A 26,138-nucleotide genomic window follows, 5' to 3' on the forward strand; every position below is an offset into this window, starting at 1 on the left:
CACATTATCAATAATAAACAATATAATTATAAATGTTTTGGCGAAGTGCATTATAGTATTATCAAAGTACCAGTTTTGGTCTAAAAATCCAGTAACATTTTTTAAATTTCATAACCCCTTGTTGCAAAAAAAAATCATGAAAAATAGAATTTTCAGAGTAACCTATTAAAAAAAAAAAAAGGCTTTATTAGACCCTAGATATTATTTTTGCAATCATTTTTCATCAATTACAAATGTTTAAAAAAAATTGTTTCATGCTACTCATGGTACCAGTTTTTTGTCGAAAATTAATTACATTTTTTAAAAATGCGTTACCCCTTGTTGCCAAAAAATTCATAAAAAATATAATTTTCAAAGATATCCTTTAAAACAAAAGAAAATGCCTTCTTAAACATTAAATATTATTCCTTCAAGCATTTTACATCAATAATTATTTATGTTTGAAAAAATCATTGGTTCATGCTAAATTATGTTTGATATACTGTAAATAATGTAACTACATGTACACATCCAAGTAGTGAGTCCATCAAACTATTGCAACCGAAACACCTGGTGTGCCAAGGCACCAGCCGAAGTCAAATGCCTTCTGACTTAGGGCATTTTACTATTTATATTTGTATGCATTTGTATATGTTTGAAAAAATGTATAATCTTAAATGACATCTTCTGACCATGCATGTCCTAGATTTCAAAATCCAGGCCTTGGTCTGACACATTGGTAACATTAACGTTAAACTGTTACCAGGCTTCTGAATTTAATTAGCCAGGTCACAGGAAAAAGGCAGTCTAATCAGTATCCAATTAAACTATTTGTCATTGTCAGAAAACCGCTCTTAAGCAAACAGCTTTCAAGCAACTGCAGGCTGAATTGGATCTAAACTGGCCACAATCGCCTTAATGTCTCTTTTACTGGGATACAGTTCATATAACTTAAATGGGATCTTTTCACGTTTTGGTAAATTGACAACAATTTTAAAAAGTTGTATCGGAATCGCAAATTTTCGTTTAAGTTATGTCATTTTTAGGAAACAGTATTACTGAACATTTACCATGGTCTAATATAGCCATTATATGCTCTTTTAACGATTTAAAAATTATAAAGCAATGCAACGCGAAACGATTGAATAATTTGGAGAGTAATGTTGTTGTTGTTTAATTGTGTGAAACTACGAAGATTGCTTATATTAGGTATAAAATACGTCAACCATTTATACTTGGCAGAAAAGTCGAGCAGGCTAATGCGTTTTTACTCCAGAACTAAGGGGGTCACTGGTTCAAGCCCTGCGGCGGACTACATTTTTTAAAAGAATTATATTCTGGATTTTTAACTGGAGCTTTTAAGATCCAATGCTTACATTTATCAATATAAAGCATTTAATGACTAACTTGTTACATGTTAAAATCTGTGAAAAGGCCCCTTTAACATAATATCTACTCCTATAAATGTGAGGTCGATATACATGGACTAAACGGTAAATTACGTCTAATTATTTGGACTATGATATCAACTACTTTAATAGAAAGAAGAACAAATTCATACAAACCAGTAATTTGAGTAAAGAGTTTGTAATCAATGTTGTATTTCAGGACAGCTTGGTGATATGCAAATCCCATACGAGCTGTTGATATCGGGTATCATAGCCATTCAATAAGTCACAAAATGCTCGAACAAAATTTATAAAGCAAAATATGACTTAACTTGATAACTAAAAATACCAGTATCATCAGTATGCCAGTTTTGCCAATCTGTCGAGATCCAGAAAGTGCTTCATTTCACATTGAATATATCCTTCGAATTCCATTTATTGTTGCATTACTAAATAGCGAAACAAGCCGATTTAAGCTGTAAGAAAGTTTTGACACGAGTGTTATCAAGTCTCTCATGGGCGAAGCCATTGTTGTAGAAAGTGATCCATTCACATCGAATATATCCTTCGAATTCCATCCATTGTTGTCATTAGCGGAGATTTAGTGAATAAATAATTCATATATCATATATGACAGCTTCTACATTGCGAAACAAGCCAATTTACGCAGTAAGAAAGTTTTGAATCGAGACTCTCATGGGAGCGGCCATTGTTGAATGTTGAAACACGAACGACAACTCTGCTAGAAGAATGTTATCATGAAAATCAACGAGCAATCTCCTACGCAGTGGCGAATGCCCAAGGGAAGTAACTGAAAAATTGAGTTATCTCAATCAGACTGGCTCGGTCTTTTACATAGGTCGCCATTGTGAAGAATTTTTTGATGGTTATCATACCTTAGACGATGCTGTTCCAGCATCGTCAAAAATTATGATGCATTTGCGAATAATATTCATTTGCATTGGTAACTACATGTATAATTGAAGACAATGTGCATGGTTATGTCCGAGTTTTGTTTTTCTTTCGCTTTGTATTGCACTTTAGGAACTTTACACGTTTCTTTAAACAGCATTTTAAAACCGTTATACTGAAAAAACAATCACTTGTACTCAGTAGTGTGAACATTTTCAACCAATTATCATGGGCCTACGTTAGTAAATACCTTACCGATGGAGTTCGTCCAGAGTGGCCGGATAATAAATTCTCCAGTTCCTGGAAACGTAAATATGCCATTTATTCAAACATAAATAATCGATACGTGTTTCTATATGCGAAGTTACAGAGATTTGTTTTTGCACTCAGTCATTGAATCATAGGAGACAATGTAGATCTATATGTGCGATATAAAAGCTATTTCCTCCTGTCCTACATATAAATCTATTTAAATCTATATAGAAGTTGGATAAATAATAAGTTAGAGAATATGATCGACTTTATAATAAACATTGATAACAAATACCAACAAATACTATTTTGATTTGAATTAGAAAAAAATGTTTAGCCTTTATGATCGGCACAACAAATTAGAATCGGTCGGGTTTTTGAAAAAAAAAACACGTTGTGTATGCCTTGTTATGTGTAACCTCATGGCTGCAATTAAAGGTTGGGATAAACTCTTACAACAATTCATGTACAAATAAAAATAACAAACTTCTAGTCTGATAAGCTCTACCATAAATATAAAATTTTCATTCACTAAATATCTTAAAAACGTTTAAAACATGGTGGTTAATTTGTAAACACGTCTAGTTCGCTATATTCTATTAAATGTTTAGATCAAACCAATTTTGCTAAAAAGATAATAATAATAAAATATATTACTTACTTCTATTTCATTATCCATATCACGTCATTTCATGTTAAAGATGTTTCACAAATACAAAAATGTCCAAAAACCAGCTACACAGATTCACATGTTTCAGTGATGACGAAATCGCGCAAATTAAAAAACGTCATAACTGATGTCACGAATACAGGTTTTGTCGCGACACGGCTCATATATATATATATATATATATATATATATATATATATATATAATGACGTACATAATGTCCATATTGCCATCTATCCATGTTCCAAGTTTCATGAAAAAATATTAAGAACTTTTAAAGTTATCGCAGGTTCCGGAAAAGTGTGACGGACGGACGGACAGACAGACGGAGCGCAAACCATAAGTCCCCTCCGGTGAAACCGGTAGGGGATAATTATAGCTCAAATGTCCAACTATTTATTTAATAGCCAAGGTATTTAATTCACATGGCATATCAACCACTTCAGCTAAGTTTCCTCCTGCGGGCAGTGTATGACATGCTTCCAACACCCACAAATCTTCAGTGATGGAAGCTGACAGAAGACCCTCCTTGTTCTTTGTGTGGGAGAATAGGAACGTTGCGAGACATTTTGCAATTGTGTCCAACAGTCCTTGCACAAGGGCGCTACAGGTGGCGCCATGACCAAGTACTCAGAATGTTGGACGACACCCTAGAAAGAGAGCGGAAAAAGAACAAACCCCGGAAAAAATTAGGACCCCAATTCATCAGCTAGGAGGGTACAACAAAGCTCACCACCACAACCAGTTCCAGATCTTGTATTCTGCAAGATGCAAACGACTGAGAGATGCGTGCAGACATAGGGAAGAAACTAGTTTTTCCCGAGGAAGTAGCCCATACAACTCTCAGACCCGACATAGTACTATCGTCAAAGGCAGTGAAGTGGGTGATCCTTGTAGAGCTAACTGTGCCATATAGGGAGAATATCGAGGAAGCCTATGTGCTGAATAAAGCCAATTTCCGCAATCTGGCAGAGGTATGCAGAGATAGAGGCTGGAAGACATGGATCTTTTTGGTGGAAGTCGGATGCAAGGATTTCCATCACATTCGGTGTGGAAGATGTTTGGAGCGCTGGGCGCCGAAAGAAGAGTCAGGAAGACTACAATCCACGCCCTTGGCAGGACAGCTGAACGAGCATCCAGTTGGCTCTGGTTAATACGCAGCTAACCAAATTGGCAGCCATCGTAGACGTGGAAGTAATTGGCCATCACTACCTGCCCCACCACCTCGAGGTTGTACCAAACAAAAGGGGGCGAGACAACCAATGACAGGTGCAGCTTTGCTGATGACATCTACGTTCAGAAGTTTATACTGTATCATAACATCAATATTGGTGCACCTTTGTGCTGTGGGGAAACTCGAGCAAACCAACAGAAAACCACAACTTTCCTGTATGGGAAAAATCGAGCAAACTCATATGCGCTTGCACAGGGAATTGAACCCGTATTACCAAGGTGAGACTGCTCTTATCAGACAACACCTCATTGAATAGTCATATATTTAGTCATACAACAAGCCTGTATACCTGGTGAAACTGGCTTCAATGTGCAGTAAAAGATGCCTCCTTTGTACTGGAATGCTACAAGATTCTGATCTGCCTTCGTCATTGCACAGTTCACGTATCTCATCCAGTTAGAGGTGGCCTTGTTCTGGGCATCCACAAAGTGGCTCGCTTTGCCTTCCTTATAGATCTGAATGGCATAGAATCTTACCATAAAAAACAACAACTAAACAAGATGGATACACAAGAAAACATGAAACCTAATATAACTTGTTTTTAATAGCAAAATTCAATAGCTAGACTAGAATACCAAGGATTGCACTTCTAAACTAAAAAGCGGCAGTGATCATACAATATTTTCAACAGAACAAACAGACTAAGTAATTTGTTCTTAATTTTTTCAAGTTTCACTCATGTAAAATAGTATAGAACTTTACATTTTTGAATTGCCTACTTATTTTAATCAATTACTGAATCAGTTTAAAAAAGATGTGTGCAATCTATTCACACCAGCATGATTATCTAGAACACAAAATAGTTACATCAAAATGAAATGTGCCATGATACAAAGGCCCAAACAACATATTTGGACACGGACAAATCAATATTTTATCCTACAGTGGAAAAATAGAATAAATTCCATAATTCAGCCAAAACTGTCACAGTTGAAATTACTCTTTAAACAATCATCTACATGTACACACTAAGGACCATGAGCTCTTTAAGTCTGAGCAAAATCTGCCATGCACTTAGAAGCATTAAAAATTAAAGTTTGGGACTCTATATTTTATAACTAGTTGAAATCTATTTAGTTTATCTCAATCGCATCAAAAGCCTCAGACTTATAGAAACGCTCAACAACTCGAGTCCGTTTCCTGTGCCAATAACCAGTACTTGGTGTCTTTGAGGAAGATCTAGAGAATGGTCCCCGAGTGGGGATCGAACATGTGACCTCCCAATCGCTAGGCACCTTATCCATTACGTCACGGCAAACGTTCTATAGTTGAAAACCAGGCAAAGGGCCCTTACTCTGCCAAACATTGTCACAGAAAGAGTTCCTTAAATAACAATAATCTCCAGAAAATAAAGATAACTGATCTGTGAAAACTTGAACTATATCAACCCAGTAATTAAAGATGTGTAAAACAGACAAACGCCATAATTCTGCCAACAATTGCTGCAGTCAAAGTTACTTTCGTTGCAATCATCTATGCATTACGGTCATTCATTTTTGAAAGTTTGAAGATTCATCAAATACTTACAAAGAAACACATGCGTCAGGACTTATAAAACAGACAATATACTATCATCATGCTCAAATTCCTAAAGTCCCAATTCCTGTTGTATGATCATCTACAATTTATAGTCATTTAACATTTTGCATGTGATCCACCCACTAGTTAAAGAGTAGTTGAAATTACAAGCTTTGGGGTGAACAGACATGCTGAAGGATAGATGGACAAGTACCATATTAAATGCTTCCCTCACTGTGGTGGAATAATAAACATTAAATACCCTTTAGAGACTGCTAGATAGATAATGCATTTGTTTAAAATGAAGCTCTTTATTTTCAATCATTTAGACTTTAAGAAATAACCCTTGCATTTCAAACAAAACAAGAGTGCCAAACTGTCGCAAGATACGCCCGTTTGAAGGTTTTGGACAGCTTGATAACATTTGAGTGGCATATATGAAGTATGAAAATAAAGTAAATAAAATGCCGTCTGTCAATTTCCTCAAAATCGTGGACAGCATAAACGAAAACCCGCGAAATAAGTGTAGCATGATATCACAACTAATAGACTAGGGTTAAATACACAATGGTGATTGTTTTAAACTACTTTTAAACCCGGAATGACCCATATTTAAACTTGACCTAGATATCATCTAGGCACAACTTCTGAGCAAATTTGGTGAAGATCGGATAAAAACTACTTCAATTAGAGAGCGGACATCGTGCTAAATTCTTGAAATGCACTAAGTGATCATGTTACCTATTTTTTTACCCGGCATGACCCATATTTGAACTTGAACTAGATATTGTCAAGATACAACTTCTGACCAAGTTTGGTGAAGATCGGATGAAAACTATTTGAATTAGATAGCGCACACTGCTGTGGACGCCGGGGTGATTGTTTTAACGCACTTAAAGACTATGTGACCTTTTTTTTGACCCAGCATGACCCATTTAAACTTGACCTAGATATCATCTAGACAACTTGTGACAAAATTTGGTGAAGATCAGATGAAAACTACTTCAAGTAGAGAGCGGACACCATGCTAAATGCTTGAAATGCACTGAGTGATTTCGTGACCTAGTTTTTGACCCGACATGGCCCATATTAGAACTTAACCTCGATATCATTTAGACTCAACGTCAAACCAAATTTGGTGAAGATCGGATGAAAACTTATTGAATAAGAGAGCGGACACCATGCTAAATCCTTGAAATGCAGTAAGTGACCCCGTGACCTAGTGTTTGACCCGGCATGACCCATATTCAAACTTGACCTAGATATTGTCTAGATACAACGTCTGACCAAGTTTGGTGAAGAACGGATGAAAACTATTTAAATTAGAGAGCGGACACTGCTGTGGAAGCCGCCCGCTCGCCGCATGCCAAGGGTGATCTTATAATACGTCCCGTTTTGACAAACGGGCGTATAAAAAGGTATCAATGCATCAAGCTAAGCATCACCTCACCTTTACCTGCCAGCAATATCTTGATTTCTGATTTTCAGCTATGACATCGCCCCCATACGGTCCAAACATGACCCTGAATTCCAGTCCCTCCTTGGAAAATACTCCATGACCAGCTCCAGCTATTTTAGAAGTTTTGATTTCAAGGCAATCTGGCACGGTATGGTCAGCTTTAAGTGGGTCCCCTTCTGGCACCTGCAGTTTAAAATAAGGTATATGAGAATGTACTGGAAACACTCTTTTGTGTTAGAATAATTAGTGCATATTTAAGGCATTTCTTAAATATATTGATATATACAGGGCTCAACATTAACCTAAAAACCAACTTGCCCTTCTGGGCAAGTGCTTAGAAAATCTACTTGCCCTGAACGTAAAGCCGCTTGCCCAATCATGAAAAATAACATTAACTGTAAACCTCATATTCTTTAATAAAGATCAAAATGATACACCACAAAACTTTTTTTGGCACATTTAACAAAATCATTACAGCAATTTAAGTCTAATTTAAGTCTAAATTAAGTCTAAATTAAATGCTCTTTGTTCTTTTTTGCACTTGCCTGGGCGGACAACTAGATTGTAAAAAAACTTGCCCGGACCCAACTTTTACTTGCCAGGGGCAATAGAACAACCATTAATGTTGAGCCCTGCATACATTAAAATAATGAAAAGTTTTTTAAATTCATTACCAGTAATAGAAATCTCAAGTAACAGTCTCAGAAGCCTATTATTATCTTTTGTTTTTCCCTTTTTTTCTCCACCACATGTAGTTTATGTTTTTAAGATGAACACAGCTCTACCTCTTTGTCCTGTATGTAGTTATAGGGTCCATGGACAGGGCAGTCCCCTTCAAACTCCTTGTTGCATTCTCCACAGTCTAAGAAAGCAACATAAACACAAGGCAATAATGAAAACAAAGTAAAAGACTAATGTCAGGCACTGGAACATCAAGTTTAAAGAACCCACTTATATGTATTATAAATATTATTAAACTGCTAATTAAGAAACATATCTGAAAGACAGACTTTGGGTAGCAACACTCTATATTTTATATTTGCACTATTCCTAGAGTCACCGGTTCATTAAAAATAACGTTCATATGGTTTCATCAAATGTTCTTTTTTGTTTCTAAGTTATGTGTAACACATGATCTGACAGAAAAAAAAATATCCTCATCTGAATGTAGGAGCATAACAAGGGAGCCATGATGACTTAAAAGGACTCACCTGAGATCAAGGTAGAATTGTTAAAATAGGTCAATCCTTTGACCTAGTGACACAGTTTGCTACTTCGTGTGACGAGGTTTAATTTATGCCTCGAAATGGTCAAGAAAAACATTTACAAGTTTAATCGCAATGAGGCACATATGAGGCTTTTGAAGTGCTATTACTATTTTTCTCAAATTTGACCTAGGGACCTCATTTTGGACCACATCTGACCACAATTCTAACTTGCTACTGTTAAGATGAAAAAGTTCTTCAAGATTGCCTTTTTAAGCGGCTTGTCATATGGTTACAAGTTTTTTCTCAAATTGACCAAGGGACCTAGTTTTGTATCGCACTTCATCCATAGTTGCACTTGGCCTAGATATTAATAAACTTAAACATTCTGACCAAGTTGTTTTCAAGATGGAATCTTAAACAAGGCTTTAAATGTTAACAAATTTTCAAAATTTATCCTGGTGATCTAGTAGTGACTCAACCCATTCAAAAATTGCAAAGTTAAGCATTTTGACCAAGTTACAGCATGATAGATTCATACATGTGCCTTTTATTGTAGTAAGACAGATTCTCTAGGATTTGACCAATAAGTCTAGTTTTTAACCTACTTGACCCAGGTTCTAACTTGGGTTTCAATAAAAATATACTGACAAAATTTTATCAATATTGACTTAAATGTTTCCTGTCGAGTGGTTACAAGCCAAATCTTGACAATTTTTAACACATTACACCGAATTTAACACTTACCAATATGGTGTCCGCCTAGCGACCGGGAGTTCATGGACTAGGATAAAAGACACAGTGGTGATTTCGAAATTCAAGCGCCCCGGTGAGGGACTGTTAAATTGGCCTGTGGAAAGCACTTGGGTTCGATTCCCACCGTGGGAGCGTTCTTTAGATCTCTCTCAAAGAGACCAAGAACTGGTTCTAGTCCCAGGAAAAAGACTTGAGAGCGTTTCAAATAAGCCTAAGGCTTTCGATGAAATTGAGCTTAACTAAATAGGTTTAAACTACCTAAATTAAGTGATCATGGAGCTAAAACGATTATTATGTTTGTTGGTCTTCAGTGAGACTTTCTAGTGTGAAGGAATGGATGTTTAGTTCAAGGGCTTACAGAGAAAATGGTCATTATCTCGAGGTTCCAGGTTCATACAGCTGGCTTGATTCCTCTCTTGTAGACTATACTCAGTCTTTTCTTTTTCTGGGATCTTGGCTTTCTTTATTCTCCGCAATAGATGATATGTAAAGTTCTGTCAAAAATATCCGAACCAAAATATGGATTTGCACAAGTTCACATGCTAGGGACGTCCTTGACAAATCTATATGCCCCCCCCCCATTATTCCCCGCATAAAGTGCGGGCATAAAAAATGACAGACACAGGGCATTTATTCTGCATATACTTGTCAACTCATATTTTTATATTCTTTACAATTGTGTACACATTAAGTAGTGAAAGTTTGAGCCAATTTTGTAATACAGCTTAAGACTTAAAACACACAATTTTGGGATTATATTTACTTAAGAGGAAAGACATACCAAGGACTCTAAATGCCGTGAAAACTGGCTGCAGCAAATCTTTTTGACCTTATGATCATCACACATTAATGTCCTTCAACTGTGAACAATTGAGCAAGATGTAAAAATAGATTGGAAACAAGCTTCATGACTGACGGACACACGTACTAATGGACCAGCGCAATGCTTAATACCTCCCTATCCGTGGTTTTGATAAGAGGAAAACAAAAACTTATATGTACCTTAACTTTCTTCACTCCGTCATCCTGTTTGCTCAATTTCATCTCAGCTGGTTTAAGAGAAAGGGGGGCAGTCCTTATAACAGCATTCTCTGCACTATCTGCAAACAAATCATTAAAATTAAATAAGAGGATATTTGTTGGATTCGGTGGATTATCAATTTAAATTCATGAGTGTTCTTAGAAATGCGCCACTTGTGAAAATAATTTTTTTCTATGATCTCGAGTGAATTTAAATCGATATTTTCCCGAATCCAACAAATTTTCATTTTATTTCATGCTTTTTTAACCGTTTCTATACATTGTTAAAGAGTTTTACTCAAGAATTTTGCTGCGATAATGACATCATTTCGTAAACAAGAGCACCGCCTTGCGGGTGCAGACAGCTCATCTATTTTCTTTTTAAAGGTGAAGGGACTCTCAATTTCAATCACGAAGGAGGGAGGGGTGGAGTGAAGAGGGGTGTATAGTGTGGGGGTGTGGACATTTATTACATTATCTTCCAAAAATGCGAAAAAAAAATGCAAAAAAAAAAAAAAAAATTCGGGGGTGGGGGGGGGGTGGGTGAGGGGAAGGGGATGCGATGGTTGGACGATATTTCAAAAATAAAATAATAAAAATAAATATGTGTGTTTTTTAACCGTTTAAAAAAAAAATTGGGGGGGTTTGGGGGGGGGGCGGTAAAGTGTTAGGGTGTGGTGGTCATTTGTGAGATGATCTTAAAAAAAAAAAATATTTAGGGGGGGGGGAGGATTCGGGGGGGAGGGAGGGCACAGGGGATGGTTTGGGTGGAGTCTATTGTGGTATGTCAGATAAGAGTAGTTTTGTCAAAGTATCAATCAAATCTAATCATAAATAAAGAAGTTATGGCAATTTTAGCAAAATTTAATAATTTGACCTTGAGAGTCAAGGTCATTCAAAGGTCAAGGTAAAATTGAACTTGCCAGGTACAGTAACCTCATGATAGCATGAAAGTATTTGAAGTTTGAAAGCAATAGCCTTGATACTTTAGAAGTAAAGTGGATCGAAACACAAAATTTAACCATATATTCAAAGTAACTAAGTCAAAAAAGGGCCATAATTCCATAAAAATGACAACCAGAGTTATGCAACTTGTCCTTTTACTGTACCCTTATGATAGTTTGCGAGTGTTCCAAGTATGAAAGCAATATCTATGATACTTTAGGGGTAAAGAGGACCAAAACACAAAACTTAACCAAATTTTCAATTTTCTAAGTATAAAGGGTCCATAATTCCGTCCAAATGCCAGACAGACTTACATAACTTTGCCTGCACAGTCCCCTTATGATAGTTAATAAGTGTTGCAAGTATGAAAGCAATAGCTTTGATACTGTAGGAATAAAGTGGACCTAAACACAAAACTTAACCAAATTTTAAATTTTCTACGTATAAAAAGGGCACATAATTCTGTCAAAATGCCAGTCAGAGTTACATAACTTTGCCTGCAGTGTCCCCTTATGATAGTTAGTAAGTGTTGCAAGTATGAAAGCCATAGCATTGATACTTAAGGAATAAAATGGACCTAAACACAAAACTTAACCAAAATTTTCAATTTTCTAAGTATAAAAAGGGCACATATTTCTGTCAAAATGCACGCCAGAGTTATCTAACTTTGCCTGCCCAGTCCCCTCATGATAGTGTAAGTAAGTGTACCAAGTTTGAATGCAATAGCATTGATACTTCCTGAGAAAAGTGGACCTAAACGCAAAACTTAACCGGACGCCGACGCCAAAGTGATGACAATAGCTCTTTTTTTTTTCAAAAAATAGATGAGTTAAAAACAGTGTTGAAACAGTGAAAATATTAGTTTTAATCCAATGATATTTCTCTTTAAACACCGGCAACCATAAAATAAACTACTGTAATTACTAAGTTAGTTTTTCAACACCCTTGTTTTAGCAAAAAAAAAATTCTTTTTTTGTGTCCCTTTTTTTCATTCATGATTGATGAATTTGAGTTACCCCCCCCCCCCCTTAATATACTGAATCTAAAAATATGATAAATAATTCTACACTACCACTTGCTGAAAGACTCATTGGCTTGACCACGCCACTGTATGAATCTTCACATAGAAATCTCTTTGGTGCCACAATAGTTGAATGACAGCTCTCACTTTTTCTTTTGTCTCTTTCAAAGAATATCTCTGCAAAGTCATCATCTGAAGATTAAACATTCAAATGATAATAAATTACTGCTGCAGTAGTCTCTGTCAAATATTGAATGCATCATTACAGAAGGACATAAACAAGAGCTGTCAGAGGACAGCGCGCTCGACTATTCGAGTGCTTGACAGTATAACGTAAGCCATAAGGTTTTTGTGGAAAGACAGATGTGAAAGAGGGGGCATTTTTTAAGGATGTTTAAAAGAAAAAAATAATATTTTTTTTTTTTTTTTTTTTTTGGGGGGGGGGGGACTTACATGTAGATGAGGGTTTAATTTGGGTTGTGGCAATTTATTAGACGATGCAAAAAAAGGGAAAAAAAATGCGGGGGAGGGGAGGGGGTTGAGAGGTGGGTAGAATGTGGGGCGTGGTTTTTTATTAGATGAAAAATCCAAAATAAAAAAAAGTTAATTTTGTTGTTTGGGGGGGGGGGTAAGAGGGGGGCGGGGAATCTGGGTTGGGGCGTGGGGTATTGTTTGGGTGAGTAGGATAGCTCCACTATATATATATATGTAATTCATATATAAAAGCCGAGGTATAAAATATATTTCATATGTAAAAGTCGAGGTTATAAAGAAAGGAACAAAAAAAATTTGAGGGGGGGGGTAGGGGGCGGTTGAGAGGGGGGAATAATGTGGGGGGGTAATTTATTAGATGAAGTTAACAAAAATGGGGGGGGGCGAGGTTGAGGGTGGGGGTGAGAGGGGGGTATAATGTGGGGGGGTGGTAATTTATTAAATGTTTAAAAAAAAAAAATTTGGGGGGGTGGGGGGGGAAGGGATTCTGGGTAGGGGGTTGGGGTATTGTTTGGGTGGAATCCATTGTGGTATTCAGGTATGTGTTGTTTTGTGAAAGTAATAATAAAATGTGGTCACAAATAAAGAAGTTATGGCAATTTAAGCAAAATGTTCAATTATCTAAGTGAACAAGGGGCCATAAGTATGTCAAAATGCTTGATACAGTGGTGTGCTCTTGTTTAAAGGTTGGGGTCATGTTGGTAAACAAGTACGCAAAATATAAAAGCAATATGTCAAAGGATATAAAAAATATTTGGGGAAGTACGCAAACTTTAACATGGATTTTTTAATAATATGCATATTCTTAGTATAAAAAGGGGAAATAATTATTTCAAAATGCTTGATAGAGTTGTCTGCTCTTGTTTATAGGTTGGGGTCATGATGGTAAACAAGTATGCAAAATATGAAAGCAATATGTCAAGGGACATTGAAAATATTCGGGGAAGTAGGCAAACTTTAACATTTGCTGCATATTCTAAGTGGTAAAGGGGTCATAATTATGAAAAAAATGCTTGATAGAGTTGTCTGCTCTTGTTTATAGGTTAGGGTCATGTTGGTAAACAAGTATGAAAGTTAGGGTCATGTTGGTAAACAAGTATGAAAAATATGAAAGCAATATGTCAAGGGACAATGGAAATAATTGCGGTAGTACGAAAACTTAAACATTTGCACGCTAACGCTAACGGAAACGGAAATGCCGACACCGGGATGATTAGGATAGCTCCACTATATATATTTCATATATAATAGTCAAGCTAGAAATGATGAAGTTAACAAAAATGGGGGAGGGGGGGGGGCGAGGTTGGGGGTGGGGGTGAGAGGGGGGTATAATGTGGGGGATGGTAATTTATTAGATGATGTTTAAAAAAAATAATAATTTGGGGGGGTGGGGGGGGGGGAAGGGATTCTGGGTAGGGGCGTGGGGTATTGTTTGGGTGGAATCCATTGTGGTATTCAGGTATGTGTTGTTTTGTGAAAGTAATAATAAAATGTGGTCACAAATAAAGAAGTTATGGCAATTTAAGCAAAATGTTCAATTATCTAAGTGAACAAGGGGCCATAAGTATGTCAAAATGCTTGATACAGTGGTGTGCTCTTGTTTAAAGGTTGGGGTCATGTTGGTAAACAAGTACGCAAAATATAAAAGCAATATGTCAAAGGATATAAAAAATATTTGGGGTAGTACGCAAACTTTAACAGAGATTTATTAATAATATGCATATTCTTTAGTATAAAAGGGGCAATAATTATTTCAAAATGCTTGATAGAGTTGTCTGCTCTTGTTTATAGGTTGGGGTCATGATGGTAAACAAGTATGCAAAATATGAAAGCAATATGTCAAGGGACATTGAAAATATTCGGGGAAGTAGGCAAACTTTAACATTTGCTGCATATTCTAAGTGGTAAAGGGGTCATAATTATGAAAAAAATGCTTGATAGAGTTGTCTGCTCTTGTTTATAGGTTAGGGTCATGTTGGTAAACAAGTATGACAAATATGAAAGCAATATGTCAAGGGACAATGGAAATAATTGCGGTAGTACGAAAACTTAAACATTTGCACGCTAACGCTAACGGAAACAGAAATGCCGACGCCGGGATGATTAGGATAGCTCCACTATATATATTTCATATATAATAGTCAAGCTAAAAATGAAGAAACAATGGATGTGTGTTAACTGTAATCTTGGATCAGATTGTCTAGTCTGCACAAAAAGTGTTGAATGTGAAACAACTGTATCTAATATACCGGTAGAAATGTTCAGCAGATACAACAGTTTCACACTCAACCCCAGGGATTTTTTCCAATCATTTAACCCTTTCCCTCTCAGAAGCAAACTGAAAATGGCTATGTGCAAACAGCATATCATTAGAACAAATGTTCTGACCAAGTTTCATGAATGTTTGAAAATGAATGTGACTTTTAGTGTGTTTACAAGATTTTATTATAGCCATAAAAGTAACAAGAGATGTGTTTGTCAGAAACACAATGCCCCCTGCTGCGCCGCTTTGAAATAATGTTCTTTTATTATATCTCTTTAAAAAAATATTACTTCCCTTGCAAAATTGATCTGTACCTGCCAAATGATATAAAATAAAAATTATCTCCCTTTAAAGCTTGTTACTTCCCTTGGATTTTGTTTTTTGACCTCTGACCTTAAAGGATGACCTTGCCTTTTTACCACTCAAAATGTGCAGCTTAATGGGATACACATGCATGCCAAATATCAAGTAGCTATCTTCAATATTGCAAAAGTTATGGCCAATCAGGGCTTTCCTTAGACCTCCAATCTCAAGAGTCAATGACTCTTGGGACCAAATTTTCAAGAGTCAAAATCAAATTTGTATGAGTCATAATAATAACGCAGGAGAGTCAATGATCTTTTGTACTTAAAGCGAATTACTGAGATATATATATATATATATTTGGGAAAGTAGCGAAGATGTTTTAAAACAAAACAAAAAGATGTTTCGTCAGTTACTTCTCATGTCAGTGCCAGCTGTTTACCATCAAAATACCTCCTTAACCCTTTCCTTGACAGCCATTTAGCCAATAAAACCTCTCCAGTTACCACAAGACCTAGCTGCCTGCTGACCAGTGGCTGATAGCCATCTTATCAATATCAGTACCCCATCTTTACAGGCATTATTGGAAAAACGCTGTTTTATGACCCTCATTGCTTTTAAACCTGATATTCTCATAAAAATTGAAATATAATTGAAAAATACACAATATGAAAGTTTAAGCTAATAAAATTTCCTTTCCTGTGGTGTAAACTGTATGTTTATACCTTAATTTATTGGTCAGTTATAGTCATGCAAAGTTGACCGTTGTGTGTTTTACTGCATTTAAATGCAAATCTCTTTCCAGCTCATATAGAAACTTTGCGAAGTTGGTGTGTTGAATCAAATACAAATAATTATATTTTGGAATATTAATTTTTTTCTTACTTTCCAAACTACAATTCTTCTTTCTTGAAGATTTTTTTATTTTATAAATTCATTCTGCAAGCCTCAAAATTCATGTAAATTCTTATAAATAACTATAGAAAAACACAGAGTTTCTCAAACAACTTCATGCATTTTCAAAATAAATTGTATTATTTTTTATAAAATTCGTACGATACTTGGTATTTCTATTACATTAATTCACCTAATGATTTATAAACATTTATAGATACCGGTAACAATTTAATTGGATGTTGCATAATGTGCCATGAATATTCATATAATTAATTTGCATTTTGCATTTTATTACCTATCGAAATCCGGCAATGTCGGCGTCTTCAATAAGTCTTCAATTTGTGTATTTATTTGCAAAATTCCAAGTTTATTATCAAATACTCCAGTTTATCTGATCGCCGACATATAACTTTATAACCCAGAAGTCGCCAACAAACCCGTGTATTTGTGTACCAAATTACAAAACGCCGAGGTAACATGGCACGCGCGCCAATGTCATCTGAAGACTACTGCTGCGTCCGGTAAACATGTTTATTCAAAGTGTCTAGAACCCGTGTTTCTTATCCCTAAATGTTAGATTAGCATGTGCGCTATTAATTATTATTGGTCAGTTCAAAGGCATATTGAAGACCGCCGACTGCGTCTTTGTTTTATTGCCCAATCAAGCACCGATAATCCAATATCCTGTGTATTACGAAACACAAACTTTAGATAAGCACGTGTCGTTTGTAAAAACATTTTAGTGTACATGCCATTTAACATATTGATGTAATAGTCGTATATGATCTCGGAAACAAACATTTACGATATAATGGAATCAAACAACAATAAGAATGAAATCGATTTACTCCCAAATGATATTATATCCCTATGGGACGTGTTTATTTTTGCGACATTTTTAACGAGTTATTAATACGTTTTCGGAAAATGTCCAAATTAAATATGGTTCGAGAAAAGCAGTTATTTTAGGACATTACGAAATGCCTGAAGCGCGCACATCCCGGAACGTGATTTACGCATGTCAAATGGTAAACCCTCGTCTTGATTGGTCGCCAATTGCATCATAACTTTAAATAGCAACATTACCGGATGTTTACTCGACAGTTTAGAAAAATGATGAACGCAGGTGTATATGCATTTCTGTTACACTTAAAACGTCATTTTAAGCATTTAAATAGCAAATTAAATCGTGACGCGTAAAAACGCGTATATATCAGGTAATAGATAGGGTAGTAGAAATGCGTAGATAACAGGGAATCGATACAGGCGTAGATAAGCGTATTTGACAGGGAATCGATAGGGTCGTAGAAACGCGTACCTGTCAAGGAAAGGGTTAAACTAACTAATTGGATTTCCTATCATCTCAAAATCGACCCTGGACGGCTCAAATCCAGATTTAATTATTTCATGTGCCATCTTTACCGAGGACGTGCGACAAACACGCCGATTTTCTATGCCGTCTCAAATGGTCAATTATTACACCTATGTTGTAATCAATTAGCAGATGCAGCATCCAAATTTGTCACTTTGCCACACGGTCAGTTATACCAGTTCTATGGTTATTATTAGCAACTCTGATGCAAAGCGTGTAAATTTACTTTGTAGACAGTACATATGCCAGCATAACTTTCGCGCGTCTTTGAACGGAGCAAACATGGAATAAAACAGGGTTGGGTACACTGTATTCAGCATTGGAAATACATTCTGACATATTGTGGAAGTATTTCTCAAAATATTGTGGATAGGGATGTTATAATTATATATTGGATATTATTAAAACTGACGCGGGTGAGTCCATTCTGTTATGGTGGGATGAATACATGTCGTTTCTGCAAACAGCTGATAACAAACGCTCAGATAAATAATGGAACGTTGATACACGCGTCATCGAACCAGCAGTGTTTTAATTGGTCATTATTAGATTTCTCAATGGGCAAAACTCCGCTTACTGGGCGGACTTGTGCTTCAAACGGGCGATATAGGTTAGCGTCTACCAAAAGATACTCCGCCCCAAGCCAATTATCGATTACTCTTAATAACTTTTGATCTCTTTGACGCAAGTCGGTACATTCCCCTGGGTCAAATGTGACGCATGACGTAATTTTCTCAAGAGTCAAACTAGGGTATTCTGTAATTTTCAAGCGTCAAAACCCGGGAGCTCGGGTCAAAGAAAAGCCCTGCCAATTTTAAAGTTTTCGGACAGACGCACGGACAGACAGACAGACTGACAGTTCAACTGCTATATGCCACCCACCAGGGGGCATAACAAGAGCTGTCAGAGGACAGCGCACTCGACTATTAGATTGCTTGACAGTATAACGTAAGCCATCATGGAGAGGGGGGGGGTATAATGTGGGTGTGTGATCATTTAATAATGATATTTCAAAAATAAGAAAAACAAAAGTTTTTTTTTTGGGGGGGGGGATTTTGGGGTGGAGCGTGGGGGATGGTTTGGGTGGAGTCCATTGTGGTGTGTCAGGCAAGTGTTGTTTTGTAAAAGCATGAATCAAATGTGATCATAAATAAAGAAGTTATGGCAATTTAGGCAAAATTTATTAATTTGACCTTGAGAGTCAAGGTCATTCAAAAGCTTTAAGGTCAAGGTCAAATTCAACTTGCCAGGTACAGTAACATCATGATAGTACAGTGTTTTTTTATGGCAATTTCGGGGCCGATATTCGGCCCCATTCCTCTCAAAAAAGAGTATATATATTTTTCCCCCATTTTGTAAAAAAAAATCCCCTCCAGAAGTAAAATTTTTTTTTTTAAAGAACTGTCTCATAATCATGATAAATATATCTCAAATTTATCTCATAAACAACTAACAAAGTATATAACTCTGATTTAAATTATTTTGAATTATTATAAAGAGTTATATTAAATAGTTTTTCCCAAATCAGTGGACTTTTCTCATAAATTGCATTTTTCTCCCAAAATGGCCAGGAAAAGCCTGATGTATCTATATTGTGTCAATATGTGTTGATAAAATCATTCCAATTTGGTTCATTTTATTGATGAAAAATGCTCAAATTTGCCATTTTATCGATTTAAAAGATCCCAATTAGACTCAAAATGGCTAAGAAAACTGAGACTGTGCATGAAGGCTGAACTGTCTGAAACTAATGTTGAAAAAATCATTGATAATTATATATTTAATTTTAAGAAAAAGGACAAAGACATTCGGCTGTGAATATTATATTCATACAAACATGTGTATTAATATCATAAATATCATTACATATAAACAAGTGAATTTTTAATTTTCTCCTTTTCCTAAAAAACAACGCATTTTTTCCCCTTTGGACGGGCCCCGCCACCATTCCCCTATGCCAGTGTTTTTTTTATGGCAATTTCGGGGCCGATATTCGGCCCCATTCCCCTAAAAAAAGAGTATATATTTTTCCCCTATTCGGTAAAAAATAATCCCCTCCAGAATTAAAAAAAATATTTATTTATTTATTTTTTTTTAGAAAGAACTGTCTAATGTTAAATATATCTCAAATTTATTTCATAAACACCTAACAAAGTTTATAACTATAATTAGTATGTTTCTAATTATTATATAAAGAGTCATATTAAATTAGTTTTTCCCAAAAAAGTTGACTTTTCACATGAATTGCATTTTTTTTCCCCAAAATGGTTAGGATCGAAGAGGCCTGATGTATCTATATTGTGTCAATATTTGTTGGTAAAAACAATCTAATTAGGTCCATTTTATTGATAACAAATGCTCAAATTTGCCATTTTATCAATTAAAAAATCCCAATTAGACTCAAATTGGCTAGAAAAACTGAGACTGTGCATGGCGGCTGAACTGTCTGAAACTTATAATGTTGAAAAAAATCATTGATCAATATATATTTAAGAAAAAGGACAGAGACATTCAGCTGTGAATATTACATTCATACAAACATGAGTATATATATAATAAATATCATTACATATAAAAAAGTGATTTTTTTATTTTCCCCTTTTCCTAGAAAACGACGCGTTTTTCCCCTTTGGACGGGCCCCGCCACCATTCCCCTATAGGTGAAAAAAACACTGAATTGACGCTCATGCTAACGCTGATGCCAGGGTGAGTAGGATAGATCCACTTTATATATTTCATATAGAATAGTTAAGCTAAAAATGCCCCGATCCCTGGCGGCCATGTTTTTCAACAGACCAGAACCATTTTCGAACTTATCCAAGATATCATAAGAACAAATATTATGACCAAGTTTCATGAAGATTGAACAATACATGTGACTTCAAAAGTGTTTACAATGTTTTACTATAGCCATAAAACTTAGAAAAAATGCCGCTCCCCCTGGTTGCCATGTTTTTCAACCAACCGGAACCATTTTCGTACTTGTACAAAATATCATTGTAAAAAATCGCCTGGCCAACTTTCATGTAGATTGGACAATATGTGGTCCTTAGAGTGTTACCAAGGCAAATGTTCAACATTCTAAATATTTTCGCAAACGACTCAAATGGCGAATGACAGCACGAGCCCTGTGAGCCAACAGTTTAGGACGCACGACAGACAAAAGGCGACCACAAAAGCTTACTATGCGCACGTTGTGCCCAGATGTGCTAAAAATAAAAATACCTGAGTCATATTTTTTGGAGTTTGAATGTCTATGAACATCAAGGTTTGAGTAAAGGTCCTTTTGTATTGTCTCTCCACCCACAGTTGGTGTAGCACAATATTGGTCAACATTTGAAAGCTCAATCTCTTCCCTTGTCAGGAATACAGAATTAAGGTAGGTCAGTTGAGCTTGATCCACGATTACATTTGAATTATCACATAAAGCATTTTGATCATTTTCTGTTCTATTTTCATTGTCCGTATCTGTTTTTATATACTGTTTAGCTATACCACATACATAATTGAGGTCGTTTGATGTTATATAACTCGGGTCTTTATTTAGAAACTGTGTTGTTGTTCCATGTACAGAATGGAGCTCATCTTGTTGCATAATTTCATATTGTGTCTGTTCTGATTTAACACATTCGGAGGTGAAGCCATCTTGTTTAGTGTAATATTGATCCATCTGTAAACATCCTGTTTGTTCATGTACTACATTAAAGCAATCGTTTTTGTTGCAATCTGATTGTCTCTCTTCCCATAAAACTTGTTCTGCATTGGCACACACAGAATACAAATCAGCAGCCGTGTTATACCATTCATCAGTCTCGATTTTGACACAAACACAGTTTAAGTCACCTTGATTTCGGTCTGAATTTAATGTCACCACACTTACCCTAGCAGACATTGTGTTAACGCTAGTTTTGGTTGTGGAATCAAAGTCCTTTATAATCGCACTCTCGCTTTCCATGTCACTTTCCCTTGTATTGCTTTCTGTTTTTCGTTTTCTTATTTTGAACTTTTTCGAGGCCACCAGAAGAGGACCTGTCTATGTACGCGCCATGCTGAAAATAATTTAAAGATAAAACAGGTTCATTTATAGGCAATTTCATGGGAAAGATATAGGCACAATACTTATAAATGTGTTAAGATGTCAATTGCTTGACATATATAATTATTACGTCAAGTGGTCTTAAAACCTTATCTTGATATATTTTTTATTTTATTTTATGTATGAACAAGACTTTTGCCAAGCAATAAATGTCCCCTGCCGGTGAAACTCCACCATTTTCAGCAAATTTTGTAGTTTATTTGTTGCCATAGCAACTACAATTCTTGACGTAGGAACACAATGAAATGTCGTGCACAATCTCCATATTGCCATCTGTCCATGTTTTAAGTTTCATGAAAACAAGGGCTGTTTGTAAAACATGCATGCCCCCCATATGGGATGTCAGTTGTAGTGGCAGCCATTGTGTGAATACGTTTTTTGGCACTGTGACCTTGACCTTTGACCTAGTGACGTGAAAATCAATAGGGTCATCTGCGAGTCATGATCAATTTACCTATGAAGTTTCATTATCCTAGGCGTAAGCTTTCTTGAGTTATCATCTGGAAACCATTCTACTGTGTAAAGTCACCATGACCTTGACCATTGACCAAGTGACCTGAAAATCAATAGGGTCATTTGCAAGTCATGATCAATGTACCTATGAAGTTCATGATCCTAGGTGTAAGCATTCTTGAGTTATCCGGAAACCATTTTTTTAAGTTGGGTCACCGTGACCTTGACCTTTGACCTAGTGACCTGAAAATTAATAGGGGTCATCTGCGAGTCATGATCAATGTTCCTATGAAGTTTCATGATCCTAGGCATAAGCGTTCTTGAGTTATCGTCCAGAAACCATTTTACTATTTCGGGTCACCGTGACCTTGACCTTTGACCTAGTGACCTGAAAATCGATAGGGGTCATCTGCGAGTCATGATCAATGTACCTATGAAGTTTCATGATCCTAGGCATAAGTGTTCTTGAGTTATTATCCGGAAACCAATTTACTATTTTGGGTCATTGTGACCTTGACATTTGACCTAGTGACCTAAAAATCAATAGGGTCCATCTGCAAGTCATGATCAATGTACCTATGAAGTTTCATGATCCTAGGCATAAGCGTTCTTGAGTTATCATCCGGAAACCATTTTACTATTTCGGGTCACCGTGACCTTGACCTTTAACCTAGTGACCTGAAAATCGAAAGGGGTAATCTGCGAGTCATGATCAATGTACCTATGAAGTTTCATGATCCTAGGCATAAGCATTCTTGAGTTATCATCCCGAAACCATTTTACTATTTCGGGTCACCCTGACCTTGACCTTTGACCTAGTGACCTGAAAATCAATAGGGGTCATCTGCGAGTCATGATCAATGTACCTATGAAGTTTCATGATCCTAGGCATAAGCGTTCTTGAGTTATCATCTGGAAACCATTTTACTATTTCCGGTCACCGTGACCTTGACCTTTGACCTAGTGACCTCAAAATCAATGTACCTATGAAGTTTCATGATCCTAGGCATAAGCATTCTTGAGTTATCATCCCGAAACCATTTTACTATTTCGGGTCACCCTGACCTTGACCTTTGACCTAGTGACCTGAAAATCAATAGGGTTAATCTGCGAGTCATGATCAATGTACCTATGAAGTTTCATGATCCTAGGCCTAAGCATTCTTGAGTTATCATCCGGAAACCATCTAGTGGACGGACATATGGACGGACAGACGGACCAACACGAGCAAAACAATATACCCCCTCTTCTTCGAAGGGGAGCATAAAAATATGAAGAACTTGTAAAGTTATCGCAGGATCCAGAAAAGTGTTACAGACTGACAGACAGAGAGCAAACCATAAGTCCCCTCCGGTTTCACTGGTAGGGTATTAAAAACAATAATGCATACTAAATAATCTGTCATCTGCTACATGTATTTTAAAAGATCACACTGAACTAGACCTTGTCATGATATTATAGAGACTAATACCTTCCCATGATGAAACGAGCTGCTAGTTATAACAATAAACAAGTGATGTGTTTTAGAAACACTATGTCCCCATATACATGACGTTTGACCTTGAAGGATGACCTTGACCTTTCACCACTCAAAATGTGCAGCTCCATGAGATACACATGCATGCCAAATATCAAGTTGCTATCTTCAATATTGCAAAAGTATTAAGAAAATGTGCGATTTTGGCCACATATATTTGACCTCTGACCTTGAAGGATGACCTTGACCTTTCACCACTCAAAATGTGCAGCTCCATGAGATACACATGCATGCCTACTATGAAGTTGCTATCTTGAATATTGAAAAAGTTATTGCAAATGTTAAAGTTGGAGCAAACAGACCAACATACAGACCAACAGGGCAATAACAATTATGTCCCCCAAATTGAACTCTAAGGCAACGTTATAAATAAGAATTGTTTAAGGAGAACAACATGTATTTAATTCATTCCATACTACAGCCTAATGAATCTATAAATCTCTTGGCAAACCCTTTCAGAAATAGCCTTATATAGCCCTCAATAATCCATGCCCTCATCAAATCTGAATGCCTGACAGATTATTATATGTTTATTGATAGTGGTGTGAAATAGGATATGATGTTTTAGGAAGTGTATTGCTATTTTGTTTACTTATTACATGACACATGTTTGGTATTGTATTATCTAACACAAATTTGAAAGTGAATACGGTAACATATAAAAATGTCCAAATCTCGCATAACTTATCAATCAAAACAAAAATAATGGATTATTTCCAAATTAATAAATTTTGAATTGGAAGACATACTGCACATTAATAGCTCTTTTTTAAATACCAATTTAATCAGACGTTTTTTAAGCCATTATGCATTCAGAGCTCCATCTAAGTTGTCGTATATTTATGACCCTAGGAATTCACACTGTAGATAATTGGACACATATACACGACGTTATGAACTCCACTGTAGATTATTTGGACACATATATACAACGCTATGAACTCCACTGTAGATTATTTGGACACATATATACAACGCTAGGAACTAAACTACAGATTATTTGGACACATATATACGATGCTATGAACTCCACTGTAGATTATTTGGACACATATACGATGCTATGAACTCCACTGTAGATTATTTGGACACATATATACGATGCTATGAACTCCACTGTAGATTATTTGGACACATATATACGATGCTATGAACTCCACTGTACATTATTTGGACACATATATACGATGCTATGAACTCCACTGTAGATTATTTGGACACATATATACGATGCTATGAACTCCACTGTAGATTATTTGGACACATATATACAACGCTAGGAACTAAACTACAGATTATTTGGACACATATATACGATGCTATGAACTCCACTGTAGATTATTTGGACACATATATACGATGCTATGAACTCCACTGTAGATTATTTGGACACATATATACGATGCTATGAACTCCACTGTAGATTATTTGGACACATATATACGATGCTATGAACTCCACTGTAGATTATTTGGACACATATATACGATGCTATGAACTCCACTGTACATTATTTGGACACATATATACAACGCTATGAACTCCACTGTAGATTATTTGGACACATATATACAACGCTAGGAACTAAACTGTAGATTATTTGGTCACACATATACGATGCTATGAACTCCACTGTAGATTATTTGGACACATATATACGACGCTAAAAAACTCCACTGTAGATTATTTGGACGCATATATACAACCCTCGGAATTCACACTGTAGATAATTGGAAGCATATATACCACGCTAGGAACTGTAGATTACAGTTACTGTAGACAACTGTAGATAATACTGTAATTATTTGGACGCATACATATGACGCTATGAACTCAGGGGTTTTTATCTGATTTTGGGGAAAGGGCCTGGCCTTTTTTGAGGGGAAAAAAATCGCGCAAAATGCCGGATTTTGGGGGAAAAAATGACACGAAACGCCGGATTTTGGGGAAAATAAGGAAAGTCTTAAATAATCAATTCAACATATTTTGCTGTTTTTAAAACAAAATCAAGGCAACAGATAATTTAATTATGCAATATGTTATATTTTCTACACTGGAACAGGTTAACTTATGTATTAAAAGTTAAAAAAAATAAAAAAATAAAAAAAAAATTATTTTTTTTTTTAGGGGAAAAAAATGAAGTCTGGGGGAAAATTTACCTGCTGAGGGGAAAAAAAATCTGAGGGGAAAGGGCCGATTTTCGGCGGGTCCCAAAGAAGGAAAAAAAGCCCTGGAACTCCACTGTAGGTTATTTGGATGCATATATTCGACGCTATGAACTCCACTGTAGATTATTTGGACGCATATATACGATGTTAGGAACTCCATTGTAGGTTATTTGGATGCATATAAACGACGCTATGAAC

General features: G+C 36.1%; 1 protein-coding gene across 1 annotated transcript in view; it reads right to left on the minus strand.

The window, feature by feature from the left end:
* The window catches only part of LOC127841264 (zinc finger protein 492-like), a 219,297-nt gene that overhangs the window by 11,465 nt on the left and 181,694 nt on the right, over window positions 1-26,138 (minus strand). The window contains exons 6-8 of the mRNA XM_052369944.1: window positions 8,198-8,274; window positions 7,404-7,595; window positions 4,725-4,890 (exon numbers count right to left, since the gene is read on the minus strand). Of these exons, the coding sequence (XP_052225904.1) occupies window positions 4,725-4,890; window positions 7,404-7,595; window positions 8,198-8,274 (435 nt within the window). The remainder of the gene's footprint in view (window positions 1-4,724; window positions 4,891-7,403; window positions 7,596-8,197; window positions 8,275-26,138) is intronic.

This window comes from Dreissena polymorpha, chromosome 8 (genome assembly GCF_020536995.1).
Source record: "Dreissena polymorpha isolate Duluth1 chromosome 8, UMN_Dpol_1.0, whole genome shotgun sequence".
Classification (NCBI taxonomy): domain Eukaryota; kingdom Metazoa; phylum Mollusca; class Bivalvia; order Myida; family Dreissenidae; genus Dreissena; species Dreissena polymorpha.